We start from the raw sequence: 27,886 nt of genomic DNA on the forward strand, positions 1-27,886 counted from the left end.
ACATTTATAACATCTGTAAAATTTAAATTTGAAGTTGGGACAATCAATAAAATTCAACTAAAATATCAACTAAAACCACCAACTAAAACTTCAACTAAAATCTTGGCTGAATATATTTGTCTTCAGTTGTTTCTGAAAAGCCATCAGGGATGGAGCAGCAATAATCTCAACAGGAAGTGTGTTCCACAGCCTCTCCTCTCCTCTGTTTAAAATCCACTGCTTTCAAAATGACCCTTTTAAAAAACCCATCTTCCAGAAACAGTGGCTGACATCCTAAGAGTGTGCTTGAGCAAGAATGTTGTGAAAGCACAAGGCTGCCGCCCTATTTGCGCCATATCTGGAGCAAACATTGCAGACTACTGTCCCGCTAGCACAAGCATATTGTGCTGGTACAAGAGATGTGCAATTTGTGACACACCTCACATGATTTACAGGGAACTTTTTCACAGGAGTGCAATTTGGAAAATCCCCATGTCTTTGCACAGGGGCACCATTTTTCTTGTGCTATTGCAATTTTGCCTTTTGCACAAGTGCACCATTAGTCAGGATGCCAGTCAATATTCCTTTCCAGTTGTCATAATATATAATAGATCAAGAAAATATGGACAAATGTGTATGTCCATAACTATGCATAACTGTATATTTGTAGTTGCAGGTTGAGGCAAGTATCATGATCAGTGAGACCCACTTTGTCTGGGTTTGTGGGGAGAGTGGGCTAAGTCTGCTCTCCACACAGTTGAGCAGGGCAGCAGCCCTGGGTGGCCAGACTGGCCGTCCACACAACTGCTGGCTCAGTGATGGAGCCGGCGGGGGCTGGCAGGATTGGGGGCCGCACAGCCCCTGGAAGCTCCAGTATGCCCTGTGTGAATGCCCAGGGCATACTGGAGAGACCCCTGAGCGAGGGGGCTGCTTTTAAGCCTCCTGGTTGGGGGTCTTCTCATGAGTAGCTGCGGCACAGAGCCGCATCATGGCTACTCACAATTTTAAAAAATGGGTTTGCGGAGCCCTTGCTCCGCAAACCCGGTTTAAGGGGCGGGTTACTTGAGCGGGTTACCCTCTCAGGAACCACTGGGAGGCTAGCCCAATTTCGTCCCATAGTGTGAATAGCCTCATTGACATACTGCACAATGTTCCACTTGACTTTTAACTTATATTTTGACTTGGCCACTCAAAAATATGAAATCTCTTCTTCTTCAGACATTCTATGGCAAACTTACTTGAATGTTTGGGGTCATTGTCTTGCTGCATGACCCACTTCCAGCTCAGCTTCAGCTCTTGGGCAGATGGCCTGACATTGTCCTCTAATGTTTTCTGATATGCAGCTCAATTTATGGTTTCATTAGTGATGGCCAGCCATCCAGGTCCTGATGCAGCAAAGCAGACACAAACCATGATGCCTACACCACCATGCTTGACAGTCAGGATGAGGTTCCTACTTTGGAAGGCAGTGTTTAGTTTTCATCAAACATATGTGATTGGGTCCAAAAGTCCAAGTCCCAACTTAAACCTTATTGAAATGTTGGGGCAAGACCTGAGCGAGCTGCTCATGCAAATAAATCCTCAAATGTCACAGAGCTGAAACAGTTGTGTATGGAAGAATGGGCCAAGATTCCTTCAAGCCAATGTGAGAGACTGATCACCAGGAAATGTTTAGCTGCACTCACTGCTGCTCAAGAAGGTGACACCAGTTACTGAATGAAGAGTTCATGTATTTTTTCACAAAAGGATGTTTGCTGTTGAATCTTTCTGTTGAGTGAATATACCCTTTTTGCCTGAGTTATTTATTCAGTGGGGTTGCCTTTCCCTCTTATTAGGGTTTAGTTTAGGATATAATCCTGTTTTGAATAAACATTGTGCTAAGATACAGACCATCTTAGGGGATTCACAAACTTTTTCTCAGCACTGTAGGACAATGTGGGCATAAGAGGGATAAAGTGGAACTGAAAAAAATTGATTAAGAACTGGCCTGTGTTTCCCTTTTGTTAGATGGATGTGGAAAATTGACTTAATTTTAACTTGGGCCATACAGAGGATAAGCACAAATTGAAAAGTCACTTTGTGTTGACAACTGCTTTCCACCAGATGTAGAATAGACAATTGATTTTTAAAACTGAATTCACATTACCAGCTTATACAATTCCTGGTGAAACCTCCTATGTGTTAATTTAGCATTTTGTTTCAGCAGGCAAAAGAGGACAGATGGAAGAACATAATCAAAATGGACAAAATGAAACACAAGTGATGGAATTCTTCCTTCTTGGCTTCCCTGGGTCTCAGCAATTTCAAATGTTCATCTTCATGATCTTTCTTATCATGTACTTCCTGACAGTCTCTGGAAATGTGGCCATCATCATTTTAGTAATAACAAACCATCATCTCCACACTCCTATGTACTACTTCCTTTGCAATCTCTCCTTCCTGGATATATGGTACATAACTGCCTCTGTTCCCAAGATCCTTGCCACATTTCTGGGAGGCAGCAGAAGAATCTCCTTCACTGGCTGCATTATGCAGATGTATTTTGTCTTTTCATTTGGGAGCACTGAACAAGTCCTGCTATCTGTCATGGCTTATGATAGATATCTGGCCATATGTTATCCCCTGCACTACAACATCATCATGGACATTAACCTCTCTAGCAAGTTGGCACTTGCTTCTTGGCTATGTGGATTCCTTGTTGTGTCTGTACCAGCCTATCTGATTTCAAGACTATCCTTCTGTGGGCCCAACATGATTGACAACTTCTACTGCAACATTGATTCTTGGATAGTTCTCTCTTGCACAGATACCTTTGTCATTGAGATGTCATCTTTTGTCATCGCCATTGTTGTCATTGTGGGCTCATGTGTGATAACCCTCCTTTCCTACATATACATCATTTCCACCATCCTGCGCATCCCTTCTGCCAAAGGACAGCAAAAAGCCTTTTCAACATGCTCCTCCCATCTTGCCCTTTTGATCATTTGGTATGGCTCCACTATCTTTCTCTTTGTCAAGCCTTCTAAACATATATCTTTAGAAATGAACAAAATCTTGAACACCCTCAGCCTTATTGTGGTTCCACTGCTGAATCCTTTCATCTACACTCTAAGGAACAAGGAGGTGAAGGAAGCCTTGAGACATTTATTGCATTGGCATTGATACAAACCATATATCAAGGTCATTCACATGACCATCTGCAGGGTCGGGGAGGGCAGGTGGGGGGAGGAATGCAGGAGAGCACCTACCTTCCCTTCAGAAGACCCAGTGGTGATGCTAGCCACACGGTTTTCATGCCCACACAACTGGCGTTGCTGCAAAAAATGGCTCAAAAATGAGCTATAATCCTATCTCTGAAGGCATATTCAAAAGGAGTCATTTCTGTAACCACTAGCAATTCCTAATGCCACAAGAAAGTGGGTGCTCTGCCAGTTTTTTAAAATGCAATGTAAATAAATGGTTTTCCATTAAGATATAGAGGCTATTCTCACAACCAGCAAAAATAGGGCTAGGAGAGCCTAGCCCGATTTCTGCTGGTTATGTAAACCACTGGGCTTGCAGCAGAGGCGTATCTAGGGAAAATAGCGCCTAGGGCAAACACTGAAATTGCGCCCCTGTCCAAGCATCTGACACCCATCTTTCAGATAACTTTACCATAATATCAGCTCAAAAATACAAGTAAGGCTCATTAATCTTTTAATATTTCAAAAACTATTTTAGCAGTGGACTTAGCCAGACCAAAAAATGCTGGAAAACTACAAATTTCAGTATGCTGGGGCTCATGAAATACCCAAAGACTATGTGGAGGTGTACTTGGAAAACTAAACAGAAGTGCCTGTCTAATTCTCTACTATGTATTGTAGCATCACCATTACATAAGTTTTAAAAATAAATGGAGAATTTGACTTTTCCCAGATACTCTGTAAATAATTAAAGGATATGCAGAGTAAACTGTGTCACTGCTTGGAATATATTCTAGTCTTTCAGAAAGACAGTTAAAATGAGAGAAAGAGAGCAAGAAACTACCAGTGGGCCTTAATATTAAGGATTTCACACTGATTCAAAGACAAATTCACCATTAATAGCCATATTAGCAAGACATCACATTTAACTCACTTATCACAAGAAGCAAAGTAAGAGCAAATGAATACAATCCTAGCTCATAAGCGTCAGCTCAGTATTCACAAGCCCTGATTCTCTGTACATAGTGCCAATCTGAATATGTGTACAGTGACATATTATATATTATAATTATTTTACCTGTAGCCCCTTCGGGGGGCTTCCTAAAGGCTGGGGGGGTTGCAAAGGTTCCTCCTCCCCCCCACGCCTCTAGGGCCTCGTAGGGACCATTTGAGCATGTGCAGTGGCCATTTTTAAAAATCTTTTTTTAAATGGCCACTGAAAACAAAATGGCCACCTCACATGCTCAAATGGCCTCTGCAAGGCCTGGCATGACCTAGGGCCTCACAGAGGCCATTTGAGCATGCATGGTGGCCATTTTGTTTTTGGCAGCCATTTTTTTTAAAAAAATAATTTTACAAAATGGCGCCCCCCTTCAAGTGGCGCCCAGGGCACATGCCCTGCCTGCCCTACCCCTAGATATGCCCCTGGCTCGCAGGTGAGCCTGGTGGTTTACAAGCGGCTAACCCATTTGCGAAGCCCTCCCTTTAGCCCAGGTTAGTGGAGCGAATGCTCTGCTAACCAGGGTTTCTAGATCGTGAGTTGCCGCGGTGCGGCTCTGCAGTGTGGCAACTTATGAGGAGACCCCCAACCGTGAGGCTAAAAAGCAGCCTTCCAGCTCAGGGGTCTCTCCAGCATGCTCTATGTGCACTTGCACAGAGCATGCTGGAACTTCTGGGGGCAGTGTGGCCCCCCCAAACTCCCAAGCCCCCACCGGCTCCGTGACAGAGCCAGGAGTTGTGTGGGCAGCTGATCCGCCCCCCCGGAGAGGGCTTAATGATCATCTGCTGGGAGATCGGGCTTAGCCTTATAGAGTTCATGATGATCCATTCGTGAGACCAATCTCGAGACCCGGCTCATAGAGTTTGTGATGACCCATGTTCATATTGCCTAAATGTTTGGTCTCCAGACAGTGTACAGTGTACAGCTGTTTGTTTGTCCATCCATTCATTCATTTGGTGTGTAGATTAGCTTTCTTTTTTTACTCTAAAAGCTTGTAACAATTTTTTAAAAACATAAAATAACAATCTATTAACATATAACATGATATTAACACAGGAAAAACCAAAGAGACTTTCCATCTTAATTTTTAATGTTCAGCAGTCCTTTAGGGAATCTCTGTACAGGAGATGTACAGAACCAAGATATCTTTAGCCATATAAAAACTGAGTGTGGGTGAAAAATGGCAATATGAACTTCATGAGGGAGAGAATTGTGGGCATCATCATGAAGAAGACCCTCAGCAGATATTCCCATAGAGAGCAGAGCCTCCCCTGAAGATCTCAGATGGCAGGTAGAATCTGGATGGGAAATGAGAGGTGCCATTTTTGTTTGTCTTGTAATTGTTACAAAACACCTGATATGATCTGCTCATTACCTGGTTATTACATGTTCATTGAAAGAGAATGCTTTATGAAACTTCTCACTGGATTGCCTCTTACTGGGATTGTCTTCACTGACTCATATGAGTCATACCGATCTGAGAACTGCTACCTCCATCAAAATTTGGTGCTATTATCTGGATTTATTTGAGAAGGGAAAGGACCTCAGCTTAGCTGCTATACTGAGAACCCTGGATTAAAAATGTGTTTGGAGGCAACCTGCTTCTGAATTCTAGGCATATGGGGAGATAGGAAAGTGCAATTATTCAGACAGGAAAAGAGCAATTTCTTGGGGCCACTAGCAATTTCTAAGGTTAGAGGAGAGTGGGTGGTATGCCAGTGTCTCAAAAAGTTAGTAAATAAATTGTCACCATTGAAGATACAGAGCTGATGATATTCATATGCTCCAAGGTACTTTAATTCATCTATTCCTGGGCTCAGTACTAATATTCAAAACTAACTCCTGGGCATTAGCTTTGGTGACAGGGGCTGACATCCTAACTAATGAAGTGCACATGGAAAGAGGCTCTGCAGAGATGTGCCAGGAGCTCTCACACAACTTTTGGGATGAGGCTGCTGCTCAGTGGTAGAGCATCTTCTTTAGCCCTCTAGGTAGGGCTATGAAAGACTGATGTCTTATTAACTTACTTACTTACTTTCTTACTTACTCATTCATTACATTTCTACTCCACCCAATCTAATGACTCTGGGTGGTTTACAAACTAAAAACAAAATATAATCATTCAAAAATCAAACGTAAAACTATAAGATCTGAACAATTAAAATGGTTCAAAACAGTAAAAACCGTTTAAAACAGTTTTAAAACCCTGGAAGGCCAGGCCAAACAAATAAGTCTTAAGGGCTCTCTTAAAGGCCAAAAATATATTTAAACCATGAATTTCTGTGGGGAGTGCATTCAACAACCTAGGAGCAGCTACAAAGAAAGCCCAGTCTTGCGTAGCCACCAGACCCACTGGGGGCAGCTGGAGATTGAACTCTCTAGATCAGGGATGCTCAAAGTTGGGCCCCCAGATGTTCTTGGACATCAACTCCCATAATCCCCAGCCAAAGGCCACTGGGCCTGGGGATTATGGGAGTTGAAGTCCAAGAACATCTGGGCGCCCAACATTGAGGATCCCTGCTCTAGATGACCTCAATGTGCGGTGGGGATCATACAAAAGAAGGTGTTCTCTAAGGTAACCCAGACCTAGGCCATTCAAGACTTTAAAGGTAATAATCAGCACTTTGTATTTTGCCCAGAAATGTATCGGCAGCCAGTGCAGCTGTTTAAGAATAGGCATAATATGGTCTCTCCAGGTTGTGCCAGAGACCAATGTGGCTGCAACAATTGGAACAAACTGAAGTTTCCAACTACATACAAAAACAGCCCTATGTAGAGTGCATTGTAGAAGTCAGGCCTAGGGATGTGCAAAACTGGTCTGGTGGTCTGTGGTCCAGCCGTTCGGTCCGGAGGTTTGAGGGTTCGGGATTGAACTGACCACCACCCCCGTTCCTTCCGGACTGGAACTGAACCACCAGCAGGTCCGTGAATTTGGTCTGTGAATTTTTAAAAAAATTAAAATTAATGATAAATACCTGTAGCCCCTTCGGGGGGCTTGTTGTAGGCCACTGGGGGTCTGTGAGGGTTCCCCCCCACCAGCCTCCCTCATCACTGCTGTGGCCAGGTAAATCACAGCCGCAGCCAAGTAAATCATGTCTCTCATCACCACTGTGGCCAGGCCTCACAGAGGGCATTTGGGCATGTGCATTGGTGGCCAAAATGGCCGCCACTCACCTTTACAGAGGCCCCAAAGGGCCAAAAATACTACATTTACCCAGCTGCGGCCTTGATGAGGGAGGCCAGCAGGGGGAGGGGGAACCCTCGTGGACCCCTGCAGCCTACAGCAAGCTCCCCAAAGGGGCGAGAGGTATTTATCATATTTTTAAAAAAATAATAATAATTCGAGGACAACCACCGGAAGGGACCAGACCAGGGGGAGTTGTTTGATTGGGGCTGGACTGAACTGGCCCGGTTCTGTTTGAGGCCATTCCGGCCTCTAACCAAACTGGGCCAGACGGTTCCATGCACACCCCTAGTCAAGCCTGGAGGTTACCAGCTGGTGCACCACTGTTTTGAGATTGTTCTCTCCAAGGAATGGACATAGCTATTGAATCAGCTGAAGCTGATAATAGGCACTCATGCCATAGCCTCCACTTGAGATACCAGGGTGAGGCCTGGGTCTAAGAGCACCCCTAAACAGTGTACCTGTTCCTTCTGGGAGAGTGTAACCTGATCCAGATCAGGAAGATCTATCCTATCCCTCAAATTCTGGTCCCCCACAATAAGCACCACCATCCAATTTGTCATCCCTCATCCAGCCCATTATAGCCTGTAGTAGGCAGTTATTTAGGGAATGAGTGCCATTACCTGATGATGATGATGATGATGATGATGATGATGATGATGATGATGATAAATAGACTTGAGTGTCATCAGCATACTGATAACACTCAGCTCCAAATCCCCTAATGACCTCACCCAGTGGTGTCATGTAAATATTAAAAGCATTGGTTACAGAATGTAACCCTGAGGGACCCCTTATAATAGCTCCTCCTGTTTAGAAGAGCAACTATTACCAAGCACCACCATCTGGAAACTACCTGAGAGATAGGAGTGGAACCTCTGCAAGGCAGTGCCTCCTGTCCCCAACTCTTCTAAGTGATCCAGAAGGATACTATGGTTGATGGTATTGAAAGCTACTGAGAAATCCAAAAGAACCAACAGAGTTACACTGTTTTACAATGAATATTTATATACCACTTTTCAAAGAAAGTTTCCAAAGCAATTTACATAGAATTATAATAAACAAACAAACAAATAAATAAAATAGATTTCTGTCCCCAAAGGACTCACAATCTAAAAAGAAATATAAGATAGACACCAGTAACCATCACTTGAGGTAATGTACTGTGGGTGGATAGAGCCAGTTACTCTCCCTCTGCTAAATAAAGAGAATCACCACATTAAAAGGTGCCTCTTTGCCAAGAGATTGGTTTAATCAACAGCAGTATAAGCAATAATTAGTAACTTGTCCTGTTGCAACCAAACTGGACAATTAAGTGCTACATTCATTTATTTTTACTTTAACTGGAGGAAGCAAACTAACCTGTTAAATTATGGAAGTAAATGCATCAGTGAATGATATACAGTTCACATTCATTTGATATTTAGAGACTATTACAAAGCCTTCATCTGTAGTTAACAGGTTTTAAATACTTATCTCCCAGATACCTCATCTGTCCTTCAAATCCCATGACATTCTCTTTGGCCCCCATTACTCTGAGAGGTCTAAATTAGCTTAGCAATCCAATGTCATCAAGAAAATAGAATACCAGACATTCTGATGATCTTTGGATGATCTGAAAATCCACCTACTACAACAACTTGTGTTTTTTTTAAATCAAGGAATTCATTAGAGACGAAGTCTCAAAGGATCTTTTAATGATATAAAGGCTTTTTGCTCAACCACTGCCATTTCAGTTAGGAAGAACTGCATAGGAGGTGTTCTCAGTCAGGTTGTAGGCTGAGTGAGTTGGAATTATAAGAATTCCAGTCAATACGCAAATTCATGAAAACTGAGGCTATAGAAGTTAATTGAAAGTATAGATGGATGGATGGATATATGGATATGGATGGATGGGTGGGAGGGTGATGATGTTGATGCAAATTCAGCTGAAGTGGTAGTGTTTGTATATTGATTCAAGGAAACGAAAGAGGGAATATTTAAGTGGCTCTATTTTATGATTTCTGTGTGAATACCGACTCAGGAATTTCAAACCCTAAACGTTTTTACCAATAGTCGTTTAGCCAGTAGAAAATGCTGCATTAATTAGTTTGCCTCTAACTTAACCTGAAAGCATTTTAAAGATTGCTGATTAATAGTGTACTTTCAATCTAGCTTTACAGCTGGGCTGCACAACTTGTGACCCCACAAGCTCTACTTAGATCACTGATCATGATCAGTAACCTGCCAGGTATTTTATCTTATTCTCTTAAAAGGTGTATATCTCACTCTTTATAAATACAGTCAGGGTGGCTCCCTACTTATATCTATATCTAGCCTAAGCATAATATGCTCACAGATCACATACAGCTGAAAATACATCTGAAAAGCAAGGTAGTTGTGCAATAAGCTCATAGGAATGCTGAGTGACGTTTTTAAAAATACTGTAAATATCCATAAATTTATTTCAAACCACTGCCTCCACAAGCCTGTTTATTGCAAAATCAGAGTACGCTTACAGGAGGGTAGCAAAAAAAAATTTCATAGCAAGCAAGATTTGGTTTAGAGTGATTGAGGCGCGTGATGCCGGGTTGTGCACTTCAGATTAACCGGTTTTATTTGAATGAAATCAGTCATGTATACGGTATATGAAGGTATTAATGTTTTATGTATTTTATGTATTTTACTGTTGTTGTTGTTTCTTTTTCTTGTATTTATGCTGGCCTTTGGCTGAAATAAACAAATACAGTATACTCTATTTATTTTCAATTAGTTTTATTTTTCTGCATTTCCCCTCCACTCCATTTGAGTTCCTTGCCATCAACAAGCAGTTTGATATTTCTAACCTTGGGCATCCTACGAGGGGCTATTTTATATTATTCTCTGGTTATTTTAATTGTCTCCTTTGCTATATTGAACATAATATATGTGCTATAATATAATATTATAAACTAGATGGGAATGTTTCAATACGTTTTCATCAGAGATATGAAAAAAATGCATTCAATTAAAAAAAACCAAACCCTGATTCATCCTGTGGCTGTTTTCAAAGAAGCTAAACCAGTTCCCTCAGTGCTAGTCTTCCTTTCTGTCATCTCTTTCCTCCTCAGGCTATTTAAAATCCACCTAATACTACAGGACTGCTCGCTAGTTGCTATGATCATATATCTTTTCATCACACATGTTTCTATAACTCCAGGCTGCTATAAGTTCCTGAAACTTTACATTTCAGCCGTCCACTTTTTTGTTCCTGGCAGGATGTTTGTTGACTGTTGCCACATGGATGTAATCAAAGCAACCCATCCCTTGCTAAATCTTACACACATCACAGAGCATTTCTGTTTATCAGAATGTACATCTTTTTCTTACTGATGTTAGCACAACTCTTCTAACTATGCCCTCTCCTTCTGGCCAGTTGTGTTGATTTAAACTAAATGATAGAGCAATCAAATGGAAGGGGGTGACCGTGGTGAAAGCGAAGGGGGACAGCTCCAGGATGCAGCACCACTGAGAACACTGCATCCTACCATGATGCTCTCAAAGTCTTGAATCCTCCTCCTTGTTATCCATCAATCAATCTCCCCATTTGACACAAAGCTCCTCCAAAACCCACTTCTTTCCACAGTGACATCACAGTCATTTCTTATGTGCACTCTACTATAACCCATTCGGATCTTCTGTTTAGTGGTGTGCATGAACAAAAAAATGTGGTTTGGTTCAAATGCAAATCTATATGAAAGGAGCATTGTCAACTGACCGGCCAGTCCAGTCTGTTTGATTGAACAAGTTTGGGCGGTTTGGGCAGTCATTACTTGTAAATAGAAATTTGCTGAGGAGTGGGGGGAGATAACTAATTTGTTGGAAGGACAATAAAAGGTTAATAATTTTGGTGAAACTTCTATGTGATCATTCTGCATTTTTAAAATTTGTTTCAGCAGATAAAGGAGAACTTATGGGAGATCGCATTGAAAGAGAACACAGTGAAGCAAGCGTAATGGAATTCATCCTTCTCGGCTTCTCTGGCTCTCCGAATTTTCAGATGTTCATCTTCATTCTCTTTTTTGTAATGTACATCCTGACAATAATTGGAAATTTGTCCATCATCATTCTAGTGATTACAAACCGTCGGCTGCATACTCCCATGTACCTCTTCTTATGCAATCTCTCTTTCCTAGAGATATGGTACACGACAGCCTCCATCCCAAAAATTCTTGCTATTTTTCTAGGGAAGAGCAGAAGCATTTCTTTTGCTAGCTGCGTTCTGCAGATGTACTTTATTTTTTCCTTTGGGTGCACAGAACATTTCTTGATAGCTGTCATGGCCTATGATCGCTATCTGGCCATATGTTATCCCCTGCACTACAACACCATCATGGACATGAGCCTCTCTAGAAAGCTGGCACTTGGCTGTTGGTTGAGCGGATTTCTTGTTATTTGTGTACCAGCCTATCTGATGACAACACTATCCTTCTGTCGATCCAATGTGATTGACAACTTCTACTGCAATATTGATTCTTGGATAGTTCTCTCCTGCACTGACACTCATTTCATTGAAATTACAGCATTTTGCATAGCGATTTTTGTCATTGTGGGCTCATGTGTGATAACGCTTCTTTCCTACATGTACATTATATCCACCATCATGCGCATCTCTTCCAGCAAAGGGAGGCAAAAAACATTTTCTACATGCTCTTCCCATCTTGCTGTTGTGGTGATTTGGTATAGCTCCACTATCTTTCTCTTTGTTAAGCCTTCTAAACAGACATCTTTAGAAAGGACCAAAGTGGTGAGCATCTTCAACCTCATTGTGGTTCCACTATTGAATCCTTTCATCTACACCCTAAGAAACAAGGAAGTGAAAGAGGCATTGAGAAGCTCACTGCACAGAGGATGAACAAGCATGGATTTTGTGATTTGAAGGAGCAGAACTTTAAGGACAAATCTATCACCTGCACAGGCAGAGTCAGACAGTCAAGCTTTTCAAAGTTGTTTGAAAATTCATATCTTATGAGGCTTCTCTTCACTATCCTAATCAGGGTAGAAAGAGTGCTCAGCCAGGGTAGGATAACTAGGCTCACTTCTGATTGGCAGGCATGTGAACTCAATGATCAGGAGAGGAGATAGGGAGACTCGTCATGTGTGAGGCAGGAGCTGGTTAGGATGGTTTTTCATCCATCCTCAGAAAAATGCTAGGGACAGAATGTGAGTCAGTGGTGCTCATCCTATATAGCTTCCTACACAGCTCCTGTCTCCCACACAATGGCTACATTCACCTAATTGGAGACCAGAGTTGGAGGGACCCACATTTTCCTTGCTGTTACTTCTGAACCCAGCCAACTCTGGTCCCATCAGCAGCATAGCCTGTGGGTGCACTGACTGGTCTCCAATTTGACCTCTCAGTTTTGAGTGAGTTTAAGTTGTTCCAAACCAAGGGTCCAGGGAGCCTTCTTTTCATCTGAATGCAGCACTGGAGGCTGCCTTTGGCTTAATTGGAGTTGAGGGAGGAAGTTCCTCATTCTCTCCATTCCTGATTGGATGTGTGGGCTGTCAATCTGTAAAGAAGAATACCCGAACAGCCAGCTCCCCTGCCTCTCTGCAGTCTCACTGACTACAGAAAGGACACTCTCCTGAAAGTTCAAATATGGAAAGCAGAGCGAGGGAGGGGATGTGGAACCTTCTGTTCCTCCACTTACCTTGCCCTTTGAGTTCACATTCCTTCTACCCTTAGTAAGATCATGAGAACCAGCCCAGTGTGTACAGCCCGGTGTGTACACACCTATATTTTTATCCAAATGTCACCTCTGATTAAAAAGGTTTAGAGGATTTGAAGCCATAAAAATGTGCTAAATCTGTATGCCTCAGATGAAAGTGGAATAAGTCTATCCACCATGACTCTGATCCTTCTTCCAAACTGCCTTCAACAACATAAAAAAGAAACTATTGGAAACAAAGAATTTCTCTTGCAATTCCTGAGGCTGGAAAGAAGTTAATATTGTGCCAGTGTTCTGAATGAAAGATAAATTGTGTTCCATGAAGACATTGGACTTGGTAACAGTACTTTTATGGAATTCCTTGTTCAGAACTCAGTTTTGTACAAAGTGAAATCTTTGATAACACATTTTATATTACTACATGAATTTTTGATCTCTATTATTATCTTGTGATGCCCTTTGTAAAGTACTTTTGTCTTCTCAAATGTGGTTGGAGAGGATGTGGGAGAGGATGTGGGGACTCAGAATGTGGGATTCCATTATTCATCTTTCTCCAACTCTACCAGTGTTCCATCACCTTCTGTTTCGCCAATCTTTAATTTAACTTCTGGGTCAGTTGATTTTGTTCATTCTTGACTCTTGAAATTTTAATTGTATCTACTGCTTCTGGTATTTTATAACTCTGTATTTTTTTAGTAATGCAGATGCCATGGAGGCTATTCATAGGAGCAGCCCTAACCGGGATTGAAAAGCCCCACCGGGTTGGGCCTGATTGTTTGAAGCACCAGGATCAAAGCTGTACCACTGTGGAGACCAGGGACTTCCCCCAGGGTATTACCCAGGTAGAAGAGTGTGAGCATGCCCTTCTGCTCAGATACCCAGTTGTGTGTGTGTGCAGGCTGCAGGCAACCCACACACACACAGAGCCAGGTGGCAAGAGCGCCCAGCTGAGGGAGAATACCCTTAATGCACCATGCACTTGGTGTGGTGTATTGAGGGTTACTGGAGGACTTCCTCCTCCGTCTCCCTGCACTACCGCTCCTTGTGGTGTGGCTTGTGTACCATGCAAGTGGCAGAGCCTGGAAAATTAATTTGATCATGTGCAGGGTGGTAGGCCTTCCTCCCGATCAGCCTCCCTATCATCCCTCCCCTGCCATGCCATAATTACTGGTCATGTGAACAACCTTATATTGTTTTATTGGGGTTTTTTTATTGGTTATGTTATGCATCTCAACTTTGGAGGTGGAAAGACAGAATAAAACTTATCCAATAAACATATGTTTGCTCATTGCCTGGTCACCGTGCTTCTAAATTTTTGTTAAAACAATATATTGTGAAACTGACCATTGTGTTCCCTCTTATAAGTCTGAGCTGAAACCATTCTTTTGAGTAAAAGGGATCTCAGAACCACCAACACATCTGCAACTTGCTACCCATCTATTTGCCTGTATCCTTCTTCTGAACTTACTATAGCAATGATGAATGTATGTTGATGGGTTTTTACCCCTAAACAATAATGATAGCGGCTGACATTCAGGTGAATAAACCCCAGTGCTGTGGAAGATGCACCAGAGCTTCTAAAGATTTCAACTAACTTAAGTACGTTAGAGTAAGGGAGTAAGTTAAGTAAGGTTAAGTAAGGGAGCCAGCATGGTGTCGTGGTTAGAGTGTTAGACTAGGACTGGGGAGACCCGAATTCAAATCCCCGTTCAGCCATGATACTTGCTGGGTGACTCTGGGCCAGTCACTTCTCTCTCAGCCTAACCTATTTCACAGGGTTGTTGTGAGGAGAAACTTAAGTATGTCGTCCACTGCTCTGGGCTCCTTGGAGGAAGAGTGGGATATAAAATGTAACAATAATAACAATGAAGTAAGTTAGTTTGCTTCCATAAGGATGCAGATTTTGATTATCTCGCCTTGCTCTGGAAAGACAGTGTGCTGTGCAAAAATACGTTGCTCAAGTTAGTTAATTTGCTTCCCTAGGGATGCAGATTTCAATGGGATGCACATTTTTGAGTCGCCATGCAAGTGCACTCTTGCACAATTCCACCAGGTTTAGATTTTAAATCCATGGCAGACCCAGTTGAAGGGAAATGTCCATGTTAGGCTGTACATCACCTTGGCCAGCATATATTAAAAATCCTAACAAGAGGAACTAACAACCCCATGGTTGTTCAGCACCAATAAGAACAAGAGCAGCCCATACAGGCAGGGCAGGGTGGCAGCAAATAAACCACAGGTGCTTATTGCTCCTCTCCTCTCCTCACTCTGGCCACTTTGCTTCGTCTAATTTTTCCTGTCGCCATCTTAACTGCAAGCATGCAGGCTGAAACCAGGCAAATAACTCCATGCTTGGTTTTAACGTGGCAGTGGGTGAAAGAATGCAGAGAGAGGTGGCTGAGGTGGGTAGAGAAGAGAAGAAACGAGTGGCTCCTGCAGCTTTTTTACCCTGGATAAGAATAAGAAACATCAAGGAAAATTGTATGCATATGATCTACCCCCTTGGGGTCAGTAGCACACAGGGGAAGAGATCAGAGAGAACTGAGTCTCCATCTTCTTCTCTTCCCTTGGAAGCGGTATGCATGAATCTGAGTTCTGTCAGGTACAACTTTTAACCTGCAATCTAAGAGGATCCCCATAAGTAATTTACAGCCACCCTTCTCCTCCTCATATCTCCAGAGCACAAATTACTCCTTTTACGGAAAAGGTTTTAAATATCATTTAAAAGAGTTTAAATGCCCTTTCTCATGGTAAGCAGTCCACGCCGAAAGGGCAAAATCATACTGGACACACCCCTTTGAAGGTCATGGCCAATGGCTGCTGCCCTGCTAGTGTGCTGACACCTTGCCTGCAGTTTGCTGACATGAGCAGTACGGAGCTTGCTGGGATGTGGATTTGGAGGACTATGAAGAGGGAGCGGCTCATCTGCCCTGAAACCAGAGGTTGCCTGACTTGGGTTGGGCCATCATCTGCAGGATGATTTCCAGGTCCAAGAATAAACCTCAGATTTGTCTACTCATGGTTTCACACTATTTTCAGAAGTGGACCTTATGTCAGATATGAAGGAACATTTTACCCCCACCCTAAACTATTTGCCAATACAGATCTTTACTGCCCTCCGCTAAAATGAATGGCCAGCATTCATCCACAAGTGGACAAACACAGCATTCCATATGGAGAAAAAGATCCAGGGGAGCTTAACATTTACCCACTACTTTGTGAGAAACTCAGCCCAATCGAAGGAACATCAGTGGATGTGGATTTCCAATGTACGCATTTATATACTTTATGTACATATTTGATGTAATTTGATAAACAGTAATGTGTTCCTTTTGGTTAATTTATGTTTACATTATAAAGGATTTTCGGTGACACAGTGAACAGGAAATGATGTTAATTGATATGTTGTTGCAGCTGAAGTGTGTCTAAGAAGTGACAATTTTATCTATAATATTATTAGATGGAGAAAATAAACTGAATTGTGGCATTATTCAAATATAGGTATATTAAAAATGTCATACAATTCATAGCCAATTGAAATTCAAAGTTAAACATTTTTAAAAGTTAGTTATTAAGATTTATATCATTGATAGCACATTTTATATATTAGCCTTGTATACCACGTCTTTATTTCCACTCTCCTGGAATACATCCAGTGTTGTAAGTTCTGAGTTAGCTTATTACCAGTATAAATTCAGACACAGTAGAGATTTATCTTTCTATGTAAGAATTTCTTGTTCTTTAAAAAGCTGGGGATTTATTTTCTTTGGAGAGGAAATCCCATAGGAGTGCTTGTTTGTAATTATAATACATTTCCTTCCACAATTATATTTATGTTAACTCGGATGTCTATATAGGAGGCATGTCCTAGTTAGGTTTTGGAATGGCTGAGCAGATATAGTAAGAATCCCAACAAAACAGTTGAATAGTGCGAGTTTGTTTGTGTGAAATAAAGGATGTATGTATGTCTGTAGGTGGATAGTTATACAAATTCAGGAATTGTGGAATTGTTGGCATACTAAGACAAGAGAATGAAGGAACCATTATTTGGTAAGTGGCTCTATATGATAATCACTCTTCAAGATCATTCTCATGACGGATACAGATGGGACAGGGGGAGGGCTGGTGAGGAGGTAGAGTCCTACCTCAAATTTCATTCCAAGGCTCTGCTGCTTGCATAGCACAAGCCATTTTGAAGCTAGTGGTAGAGCAAAAACTGGGGTGGGGGATGTTTGAAGGCAGGGAGGTGTCTTTAAGGGTGGGGGGTGTACTTACCCCTCCATCTGTTTTCCTCCCACCAATGCTCAGATTTTTGAAAGTCCATCAGGGTGGCAGCATACCTCCCTGCCACCCCGTTGCTCCTTTGACTGGAAGTACCCGGAAGTACCCAATGGGCCTGCCCTTAAAGACAACCCCTGCTGCCTTCAAACCAGCAGAACCAGTGGTCATTCGAACCAGTTCACCAGTCGTTCAAACCGCTGGTCATTTGAACTGCTTTGGAGGCCCATAAAGGGTCTCCGAACTAGTTCTGTGCACATCCTTAAGAGCAGGGAGCCATAGAAGAAAGTCCTCCAGCGTCCCTCAATACAACATGCCAAGAGTGCAGTGCTTTGAGGGATTTCCCCTCAGCCTGGCACTCTTACCACCTGGCTCTGTGTGTGCAGCCCAAGCATGCACATGACCAGGTACCTGGGTACAATGCTGCGCTCATGCCCTTCTACTTAGTTAATCACCCGGAGAAAATTCCCACGCTACCCGATGGATTTGTTCTTGATCCTGATGCCTTATGCAAGCAGCCCTAGGGCCATGCAAACCTGTGTAGGGCTGCTCATGTGAATAGCCTTTTTGACTCAAAACTCTGAGAACTTGCAAGCCTTACCTGTTTTGTCTGAAAGTAGTTCAGCCAAAGATACTGGGTATTTCTTGGTGTGTAGTTTGTCTCTATTTCTTTTCTACACCAATGTTTGTGAAAGGCTAGGGAAACATCCAAAATGAAAGCACACCTCTGACCTATTGAGCTGAATGCAGCACACCAGCCACGTATTTGTGAAATACATATCCAGACTGAATATCGCACAAGTGCAAACACATTGGAGGTGAGGTGGAGGAGGGCCCTGCACGGCAGCTGGGGTCAGGAGGCAGCTAGGCCACCAGGAAGAGGAGGAGGCGGCAGGAGTGAACAGACCAGCAAACCAGCCAGAAACCATGAGCAGGGAGTGGGGCGGGGCGGGGGAGAGAAGCGGGCCAGGTGGGCATCAGAGAAGCCCTGGGGAAGAGTTAGGGAGTGGGGGTTGAAGGGGGGGAACAGTCAGGGAGAACTGGGAGTGCAGATGCTATGAGCCGGGTCAGCTAGTACTACATAATGCCTGAAATAATCTATAATGCTATGGAGAGGGCAGCATCTCAGGCCCCTGACAGAGCCTGACAGAGATGGGAAACCACATGTTGACTATAATTGGAATTTTGGCATATTGCTTGGCATATTTATTAATTAATGTATTTATTTATTTCTACATGTATGTTCTGCTCTTCCTCCAAGGATCCCAGAGTGGTGTACATAGTTAAGTTTCTCCTCACAACAACCCTGTGAAGTAGGTTAGGCTGAGAGAGAAGTGACTGGCCCAGAGTCACCCAACAAGTTTCATGGCTGAATGGGGATTTGAACTCAGGTCTCTCCAGTACTAGTCCAGCACTCTAACCACTACACCATGCTGGCCTTTGTTCTACTTATTAGCCTTTACTGCCTATGTGAGCATTATTTTCCAGGCTCATCTTTGGCTGGCTTGTGCTCTTGATGAAATAATATGATATTCTCAGTTCTTTATCAGCAGCGGACAGCTAGCTCCCCCCGACACGACACGCCATGCCACGCCACACCCCCACAAGATGAATTAGATCATTTTATACTCAGGGGTTGCCCCAGTTCTTACTCTCCATTTCAAACTCAGTATGCATAAACAATTGTTTTTCTTCAAACTCATGAAGGCCAATTGCTTCACTGTAAATGGAATAATTAAAAAAAACCTGATGAAATCTTCTGTGTGTTAACTTACCAATTTGTTGAAGCAGACGGACAGGGATGCATAATAGAACAGAAACAAGGAAAACAAAATGAAACAAGAATGACAGAATTCATCCTCCTCGGCTTCCCTGGGTCTCACTATTTTCAGATGTTCATCTTCAGCCTCTTCCTTAACATGTACGTCTTGACACTTTTTGGAAATGTGTCCATCATCATCCTAGTGATTATTAATCGTCGGCTCCATACTCCCATGTACTGCTTCCTTTGCAATCTTTCTTTCCTAGAGATATGGTACACAACAGCCATTGTTCCTAAGAGTCTTGCCATCTTTCTGGGGAAGGGCAAAAGTATTTCTTTCATTGGCTGCATTCTGCAAATGTACTTTGTTTTCACCTTTGGATGCACAGAATACTTTCTGCTAACTGTCATGGCTTATGACCGATACTTAGCTATCTGTTATCCTTTGCATTATAACACCATAATGGATGCCAGTCTCTCTTGCAAATTAGCAGCAGGTTGTTGGATGTTTGCTTTCCTTTTTATTTCTCTTCCAGTCTCTTTGATATCAAGGTTGTCTTTCTGTGGACCCAGTATGATTAATCACTTTTATTGCAACATTGATTCCTGGATAGTTCTCTCCTGTAGTGACACCCATGTCGTTGAAATGGTAGTGTTTGCTCTTTCAATAATCATCATCTTGGGCACGTGTGTGATAATCCTTCTTTCTTACATATACATTATCTCCACAATCCTAAGTATCCCTTCTGTCAAAGGACAGCAGAAGGCTGTTTCTACATGTTCATCTCATCTTGCTGTAGTGATTATTTGGTATGCCTCCACCATCTTTCTGTACGTCAAACCTTCAAAACGGACATCTTTAGAAACGACAAAAATAATTAACATCCTGAACACTGTTGTGACTCCACTGCTGAATCCTTTCATCTACACACTAAGAAATAAAGAGGTAAAGGAGGCCTTAAAAAATACATTGCACTGGAGGTGAAACAAAACACATCAGATGTTCTCTAAGAGGGGCATAAAAATTGTCTCACAATATCTCTCACTGTATAGAATGGGGCAGAATATATACTGACTGAAATACTTCACAAAGGTCCACCTGCCTAGTAGTGTTGCATGCCCACAAGTTGTGCACATGCAAATTTTGCACAAATGCCATTGCACACATGCAATCCCATTGGAAATAGTGGGCTTACCCTTGTGTGACATCATTTGCACAAATTTTGCATTTGCACAGTTTGTGTGACTTGTGCATTTTGCATGCACACCACATTACTGGGCTGACATACCCTTGTTTATTAGTTTTTTGCGAGCCATTCGTTTTTATGTGAATTGTAATGTTTTTTATTTCAGATAGTTGCATAATAATGCAAATGATTTTAATGATCAATGAGCAGCATCAAAACTAAATTAATCATGACAAAGTCCCATTGAAATTAATGGAACTTCAGTTAGCCTGGATCAACTTGCCTGAATAATTTCCATGGTGCTTAGTCAACAGTGCAGAAACACTAATTTCATGGTCTGGGCCACCCCGGTGCCCCCCAGATGCAGTTATGGGGCTGCTGAAATCTCCATCGTTCCCTATGGGGAAGAACCTTAAAGATGCATAAAATCCATTAAATCTTTGAAAATCAGTCTTCTGGCCAATTCCTTTGAAATAATTCTGGCAGCTTCCTTGCCCCCACTGGACACTACCACCCACCCTACTCTGCTTTGTGCCATCCCTTTCCCCCCCGATGTGAAGATATACTTTTGCTGAAACTGCCATTATTCCCTATGGAAAAAAATCTTAAACTTCAACAATTCACCAAAAACCAGCCCTTTGCCCAATTCCTCTGAAATTTGGGTGGTAGCTTCCACCCATTAGGCAATACCACACCCACCCATTATTTTTGCCCCAGGGCCATTTTTTTTTAAAAAAATCCAAAACATTTTGGATTAGGATTTTGCAATTTCAAACAAAGAACAAAATTGGGGTGTTTCGGATTGGCTGGTTTCAAACCATGAACAAAATGGGGGGTGTTTTGGATTCGGGCCAAAAATAAAACAGAAAAAACAAAACAAAACACACAACCCTAGTTTGCAGAACTGAAAGCCACACATGTGCGTAACTACCGCTTCTTTTTCAATGGCAGTTAATGACAGGAACCATGAAGTGCGGTGAGTGGCTATTTATCCCTTTCTGCTCATGCCCCATGAGTGATAAAATTTTGGCCTATTTCAAAGATGCTATTATTAGCCTTGGGAGTGATGCTCCTGTTGGTGCCAGTAACCATCCAATATATTGTAACTGCTTTACCCACAATAGTGGCTGACATTATGCACAATGTTATGCACATGACTGACTATAACATTTGTGCTGTTGTGCAAGAGCACCATTGTGCAAGTGCAAAAATTGTGAAAATGGTCACCTGAAAATTATCCATTTATACAATTTTTGCACTTGAGCAACAATGCTCTTCCAAAACTGTTAGAATGTTAGTTTGACCCCATGTGTAACACTGCACAGTGTGTCCACCAATGGAAAAGCAACATTTATTGTTTTAACTAAACTGATATGTGTCAAGGAAGTGGTACTTTCATTTGTGATGTTTTTAACAAGAGACTAAACTGTGACATTATGAAACTAAGGGATACAAAATGGTGCATTAATAAATGATAATCAACAGATGTTCAGAGATTATTTTTAAAAACCCACACAAGTAGTTCAAGCAGATTGCATATAATTAGCTCCCAGAGACTCCACCTAATCTTTCAAACCCCATGACATTCTCCTTGAAGAATGTTCAGCAGTCTGATAACTTAATTTAAAAATGTTGGGCAGTCTGATCATTTAGCAATCCAAAGTCATAGAGAGAATGAAAGCATTCTAGATGATGTTTGAAAGATCTATTATTTATTAATTTACTTATTTATTTATTCAGTTTTTATACCGACCTTCCGAAAAGGCTCAGGGTGGTTTACAATTAAAAACAGAAACCATTAAAACCAATTAAAACAGAGATATAAATATTAGCAACAATTTTAAAACATCTTTAAAAAACAATCAAACTATCATTTCCTAATTGCATAAGAATCAGCTGCGGTGGTGCAATGGGGAAGCAGCTTGCCTAGGGAGCAAGTTAGTTTGAATCCCCACTAGTGTGCTTCCCAGACTGTGCCTGGTAAATTTGCAGACACCTATATCGGGCAGCAGCAATGTAGGAAAGTGCTGGAGGCAGATGCTCACTTCAGTGACAATGGCAAAGGCATAATCTCATTCTGTGCAGGAGGAAGGCAATGGTAAACCACTCCTCTACTCTACCAAGTAAACTACATGGCTCTGTGGTCTGCAGGAGTTGACACTGACTCTTGACAGCACAATCTTTCTTCCCCACAGCACAATCTTTCTTCCCCTTAATTGCATAAGAACTGTTGTTTTTTTCCTTAAAGTTGAAGATTTCCTTGAAGATGAAATATCAGAGGATCTTTTACTGATAAGAAGGTTCTTGACTTAACCAATGCAGTTTCAGTTAGAAAGAACTGCATAGGAGATGTTTCCATTTAGATTTTAGATTGCATGAGCCGAAATTGGAAGAGACCCATTCAATATACGAACTGGTGAACATGGAGATTATTGAAGTTTGTATGTATGAGAAATTGGTTAATTGGATGAATTGATTAATGATGATTTAAACACAGCTTAAGTGATATATTAATTGTATATTGAGCCAAGGAATATTTAAGTGGTTCTGTTTTGTGATTGCTGTGTTACAGAGTGTGTTTCTGAAATGCTTTCAGGGCTTATTGAAAAAAATATTTATGACTAAGCAAAAAGGAGACTTGCTAACTATAATCAAAACAAAGCAGATTTATTCGGCATATAAAGAAAAAGAGCTCAGTTTCATTTAGAAAACAAACTTAAAAGATGAGTCATTAAAGTCTGGGCAATAATTTTAGGCATAAAGTAAAGACCATGACCTGCAGTTGACTTAACAGGCATTTCAGGAGTTAATTAGAAAAGTGATTTCTGAGAAAGGAAGAAAAAGACGGTAACAGTATCCCATGGCAAAGCACAGACACAGGGTGAGGGGAGGGAAATAGCTTCACTGGAGAAAGAGCTGAGATAAGATAGAAAAAAGCTTTAAATACAAAAGTTGACTTGAATCCAAAGAAATTGGGTCACCTACCCCAGTGCATCTGGATGTGGCCCATTTGCCCCAGCCACTCTTCAATGAAGCATGAGACAAAGGGGCCCAAGTGATTCATGCAGGCTGAAAAAGGGGTGGTATTGGGGGGCCACCCACATATTCAGCCTCTCCATTTTCACATGTTCAGCCTCTCAATTTGCCTCTGACAGCAACCCCTTCCTTTCTTCCCTGGGCATAGTGTGGACTTAGCTGGTTGCCCTTTTGAGGCTGAATAGGAATTTCTTGGTCCCAGTTGAATTGCCAGGGACAGAGGTCTTTTTTGCTCTCCTCACACTATGTGACTTAGTGAGGCTCAACACACAAGCAGTTCTCATGATGTTAGGTGGGGAGAACGGGTCAAGCCCCCTCTCCCTGCACATGAGCAGCTAGCTCACCCTGGGCAGCTGGAACAGCTGCCCACATGATTACCAGCTCCATCACCAAGCTGCTGGGACGGTGGGGATTGGTGGCCACCAGAAGTCCCAGGATGCCCTGCATGAGTGCGTGGGGCATGCTGGGGAAACCCCAGTGCTGGGAGGCTTGTTGGAGACTCCTGGTAGGGGGTCTCCTCGTGAGTCGCAGCAGCACAGAGCCACACCGTGGTGACTCACAATCAGGTAAACAGGGTTAGCGGAGCACCGGCTCCACTAACCTCATTTAAGGGTGAGGGTATTTAGTGTGGTTTGCTGCCAGGAAACACACGGGTCCTGTTGCAGCACATGATTGCTGGGAAGCGGGCTGGGCTCCCTCCACTCACTTTCCAGTGGTCATGAGAATAGCCCCAGTGGGTCAGGCTTCCTGGTCAAAACAACAGGTACAGTGTGGAAGGCGAAATATTTGTATGGGGATGCTGAGCACTTTTAAGGAACACTTTTGACATTAAGAGGAGTCCCTGGCAGTCCCCAAGATGCTTCACAGCTCAGGGAGTGCTGGCTGGGGGTTTCCTATAGCCTGTGGAGGCAATCACCAGTCTTAAGGGTTTCATGGCTTTGGGTGGGCGGCTAATGCCGTAGGCAGGTGCCTGAACTTAGGCTGGCTAGGAAGGCATATTAGCCATAGGGCCCTGATGCTGCCTAGAGCCAAGTTATCTCTCTGTCTACATCCTAGGTTGGGCTCATAGGGCCTTGGTGGCAATGTCAGGATGGAGAGCCAGTCCCTGTCCTTCACATATGATTGAATCAGTGAAGTAGTGGCCCTTTACTTCCAACTGTGCCTCATGTCTTCATTTGGTGTGGGTGCAATATACCTGTCCCCAATCTGCTGAATGATGTCTTGTAGCCAAAATGGGATGAAGCTGGATCACGGGGGGACAGTGAACCTAGCAACCACATGTTGGAAGTTAAAGGACTTTGCGCTGTCTCTTTGCCTCAGACAGTGGAGGACAGACTAGTAAGTCAGAGGGCTAGAGGGTCAAGACATTTGTCATCACTTCTCCACTGCTCTGATGCTATCCCTTTGAAATGTAGATTGCTACTCTTAGGGGATTCAAACTTCCTCCTTCCTCTCTCTCTTCCTACCTGGCCGCCTACCTTGCAACATGGCAAGCTTCTCTCCCTGCACCATATGCGCAGAGAGGATGCAGAATCTATCTGCATCCAGCTAAATAGTTAGATTAGAGATCCTAAATCCTCACTTTCCTATCTAGAATGGAGTTCCTTAATAAATGCCTTTTATATTGATTTGAAACTATGAATTGGCTCCAAGTTACTTTACTCTCAGGATACACGCATGCTTAACTAAACTAAACCGCTGTGTTGTGCCTCGGTGCACTCTGCTATAATGAGAAAGGAATTCTCTCACCACAGAGAATATCCAACACCACACAGAGATCTGTACTAATTAACTTTCTTCACCTTCTGTTTTAAAATGTGCTCTAGTTCTAGGAAAATCTCAGCATGTTGATGTACAGGGGACAAAGTGGGTGAATGATTTAAGGAGGCACTAACTATTCCTGAAATCACGATTAATGGTTCTGTACAAAATGTCCAAGCTAGCTTGAATAGGAAGATTCTTGAACCATCTTTGGGTTGTGGATTTAGGCTGGACATTTTATAGTGGGAGGTCCTTTTTTACTTCAACCATTACTTTGCATACATGATCATGCTGTTATAACATCTATTCCTTGCAGGCCCTGAGAGATTAGGCATCATTGGAATCATGCTTCCTGCAGGTGCTGAAACCTTTTAATTTAGATTGCAGTTTGGAAAGTAACTCTCAGTCATTTGTGTCAGATGTGTAAAGGGGAGAAAGAAACCCCTACAAATTCTATTGCTCAAACAATTTCCCACTGCCCTTGACTAGAGCTAGGAGATGGATTGATGGATGTTTGGATGTGTGTGTGCGTGTATGTGTGTGAAACAGGTCAGGGTCTCCTTAGCAGCTTGTGCAACAGGAGGCATGGCTTGTGGCATACATATGAGACCATTCACAAAACCACAAGGGGGTGGGCTGGGGGGAAGGCAGGGGGCCTACCTGCCCATCAGGGCTCTGTTGCCCATGTGCCTACATGAAAGGTGTGATGACAAGCCCAGTGGCAATTGGGAGGGCAGCAAGCAAGCTGCCACCTAACACCCCACAATGCAGCACCCAAGCAGCTCCGTGCTCCCTGGCTGCAACTCCCCGCACCCCCGGTTCTATTATAAAGATGGCTGCTGGCAACCTGGGAGCAGCTGCCAGCAGTGTGGAGCCCCAGATGACTAGAGGGCTACCTAGGGGAGGAGTGGCAGGACTGGGAGCAATCCCAGGGCCCCAAATGAGCAGCCATACCTGGGCTAGCCCTGTCCGACCCAGGTAGGGATGGTCATGAGAATGGACTCAATATGTTTGGCAGGAAACCTCTGTGCAACTGGTCTTAGCTGCTGGTCCATTGTCAGTCAGTAAACTATATGAGTCACTGAGTTTCCATTCCCCAGACTAAAGAACACCTTGACCTAGCTACCAGTGTTTCCTCTAACAGGGATTCACAGGTGTTGTTGACCACAACTCCCAGAATCCACAGCTGCAATGGCTTTTGCTTGGGGATTATGGGAGTTGAAGTCAACAGCATGTGGGGATCCCTGTTAGAGGGAACACTGCTTGCTACTACCAGGAACAGGGTCATTCAGTATGCGTCCGCCTCAATTTGTGAAGTGATTGGTGCTTTGGTTTATTAAAATTGAGGATGGAAAACGTGTCATGGGGCACATTGTTGCAGAATCTACCAAGCAGGAAAAATACATGCAACAGTATAAAGACAATGGGTGACATGAAATGGAGTATTTTGGAGCCCCAGGGCTGATGCAGATTCCTAAGGCAGCCCTGACATTGGTAAGAATGTACAGTAGTGCAAGCAGTACTTCTGCATTTATCCTCTTTGTCACAAATGTGGAAAATTACAAGATATATCCTTCAGCTCATGCCTGATCTCACTAGTGTTTGGGCTGCCTTCAGAGTTTGCAGCAACCCTGGAGCACAATGTAATGCTGTGCATCAGGTCAGAGCATTAATTTTGGTGAACTTCTTTGCAAGAATTCAGCATTGTTTGTTTGTTTGTTCAGCAGGTAAAATGGAGCTAATGGGTGAGCATAATCAAGGAGGGCAAAATGAAACAACAGTGACAGAATTCATCCTTCTTGGCTTCCCTGGGTCTCTGAATTTTAAGATGTTCATCTTCAGCCTCTTTCTTATCATGTACATTCTGTCAGTTGCTGGAAACCTCTCCATCATTATTCTCGTGGTTACTACCAGTCGGCTCCATACTCCCATGTACTTCTTCCTATGCAGTCTCTCTTTCGTGGAGATCTGGTACACAACCAACGTTGTCCCCAAGGCTCTTGCCATCTTTCTAGGGAGGAGTAGAAGCATTTCTTTCAGTGGCTGCATTCTGCAAATGTATTTCGCCTTTTCCTTTGGGATCACACAACACTTCCTGCTAACCGTCATGGCTTATGATCGATATTTGGCTATATGCTACCCCCTGCATTATAGCACCATCATGGATATCAAACTTGCTTGCAAGTTAGTAGTTGGTTGTTGGATCTGTGGTTTCCTTTCCATGTCTATTCTAGCTTATTTGATATCAAGGTTGTCTTTCTGTGGACCTAATGTGATTAACCACTTCTTCTGCAACATTGATTCCTGGATAGTTCTTTCCTGTAGCGACACACGTGACATTGAGATATTAGTATTTGCCCTATCAATCATTGTAATCTTGTGCACATTTGCAATAATTCTTCTCTCTTACATGTACATTATCTCCACAATCCTGCATATCCCTTCTGCCAAGGGACAGCAAAAAGCCTTTTCTACATGTTTATCCCATCTTGCCATAGTGATTATTTTGTATGGCTCTACCATCTTTCTGTATGTCAAGCCTTCTAAACAGACATCTTTAGAAATGACGAAAATAGTTAACATCCTGAATGCTATTGTGACTCCATTCCTAAATCCTTTCATCTACACACTAAGAAACAAAGAGGTGAAGGAGGCCTTAAGAAATGCATTGCACTGGAGATGAAGCAAATCACATATTCATCAATCAATCAATATGTATTGTGCTCAGCCATATGCCATTGAATATAAACAAAATACTGTAATATTGAATAAATACAACTAAAACAGGTGCTTTAAAGGAAACAAGTAATAAAATCCCATAAAATCA

The 27,886-nt window shown here is 42.6% G+C and overlaps 4 protein-coding genes across 4 annotated transcripts; all 4 read left to right on the forward strand.

Moving 5' to 3' along the window:
- Positions 1–2,199: 2,199 nt before the first annotated feature.
- On the forward strand, positions 2,200–3,141 carry LOC128331170 (olfactory receptor 6F1-like). The gene has a single exon (XM_053264522.1). It carries the CDS (start codon positions 2,200–2,202, stop codon positions 3,139–3,141), a length of 942 nt encoding a protein of 313 aa, XP_053120497.1.
- An 8,135-nt stretch (positions 3,142–11,276) lies between these two features.
- Positions 11,277–12,218, forward strand: LOC128331171 (olfactory receptor 6F1-like). Its single transcript, XM_053264523.1, has one exon. The coding sequence runs from the start codon at positions 11,277–11,279 to the stop codon at positions 12,216–12,218; it is 942 nt and encodes a 313-aa protein (XP_053120498.1).
- A 3,947-nt stretch (positions 12,219–16,165) lies between these two features.
- Positions 16,166–20,060, forward strand: LOC128331172 (olfactory receptor 6F1-like). Its single transcript, XM_053264524.1, has 2 exons — positions 16,166–16,304; positions 19,102–20,060. Exons 1-2 carry the CDS (start codon positions 16,166–16,168, stop codon positions 20,058–20,060), a joined length of 1,098 nt encoding a protein of 365 aa, XP_053120499.1.
- A 6,740-nt stretch (positions 20,061–26,800) lies between these two features.
- Positions 26,801–27,742, forward strand: LOC128331173 (olfactory receptor 6F1-like). The gene has a single exon (XM_053264525.1). It carries the CDS (start codon positions 26,801–26,803, stop codon positions 27,740–27,742), a length of 942 nt encoding a protein of 313 aa, XP_053120500.1.
- The last annotated feature ends 144 nt before the right edge of the window (positions 27,743–27,886 follow it).

This window comes from Hemicordylus capensis, chromosome 6 (assembly GCF_027244095.1).
Source record: "Hemicordylus capensis ecotype Gifberg chromosome 6, rHemCap1.1.pri, whole genome shotgun sequence".
NCBI lineage: Eukaryota > Metazoa > Chordata > Lepidosauria > Squamata > Cordylidae > Hemicordylus > Hemicordylus capensis.

Coding starts and splice junctions, on each gene's coding strand:
- LOC128331171 (XM_053264523.1), top strand. CDS start 11,277: ATGGGAGATCGCATTGAAAGAGAACACAGTGAAGCAAGCGTAATGGAA.
- LOC128331173 (XM_053264525.1), top strand. CDS start 26,801: ATGGGTGAGCATAATCAAGGAGGGCAAAATGAAACAACAGTGACAGAA.
- LOC128331172 (XM_053264524.1), top strand. CDS start 16,166: ATGGCCAGCATTCATCCACAAGTGGACAAACACAGCATTCCATATGGA. Junction 16,305..19,101: donor AGTGGATGTGGATTTCCAAT/GTACGCATTTAT, acceptor AATTTGTTGAAG/CAGACGGACAGGGATGCATA.
- LOC128331170 (XM_053264522.1), top strand. CDS start 2,200: ATGGAAGAACATAATCAAAATGGACAAAATGAAACACAAGTGATGGAA.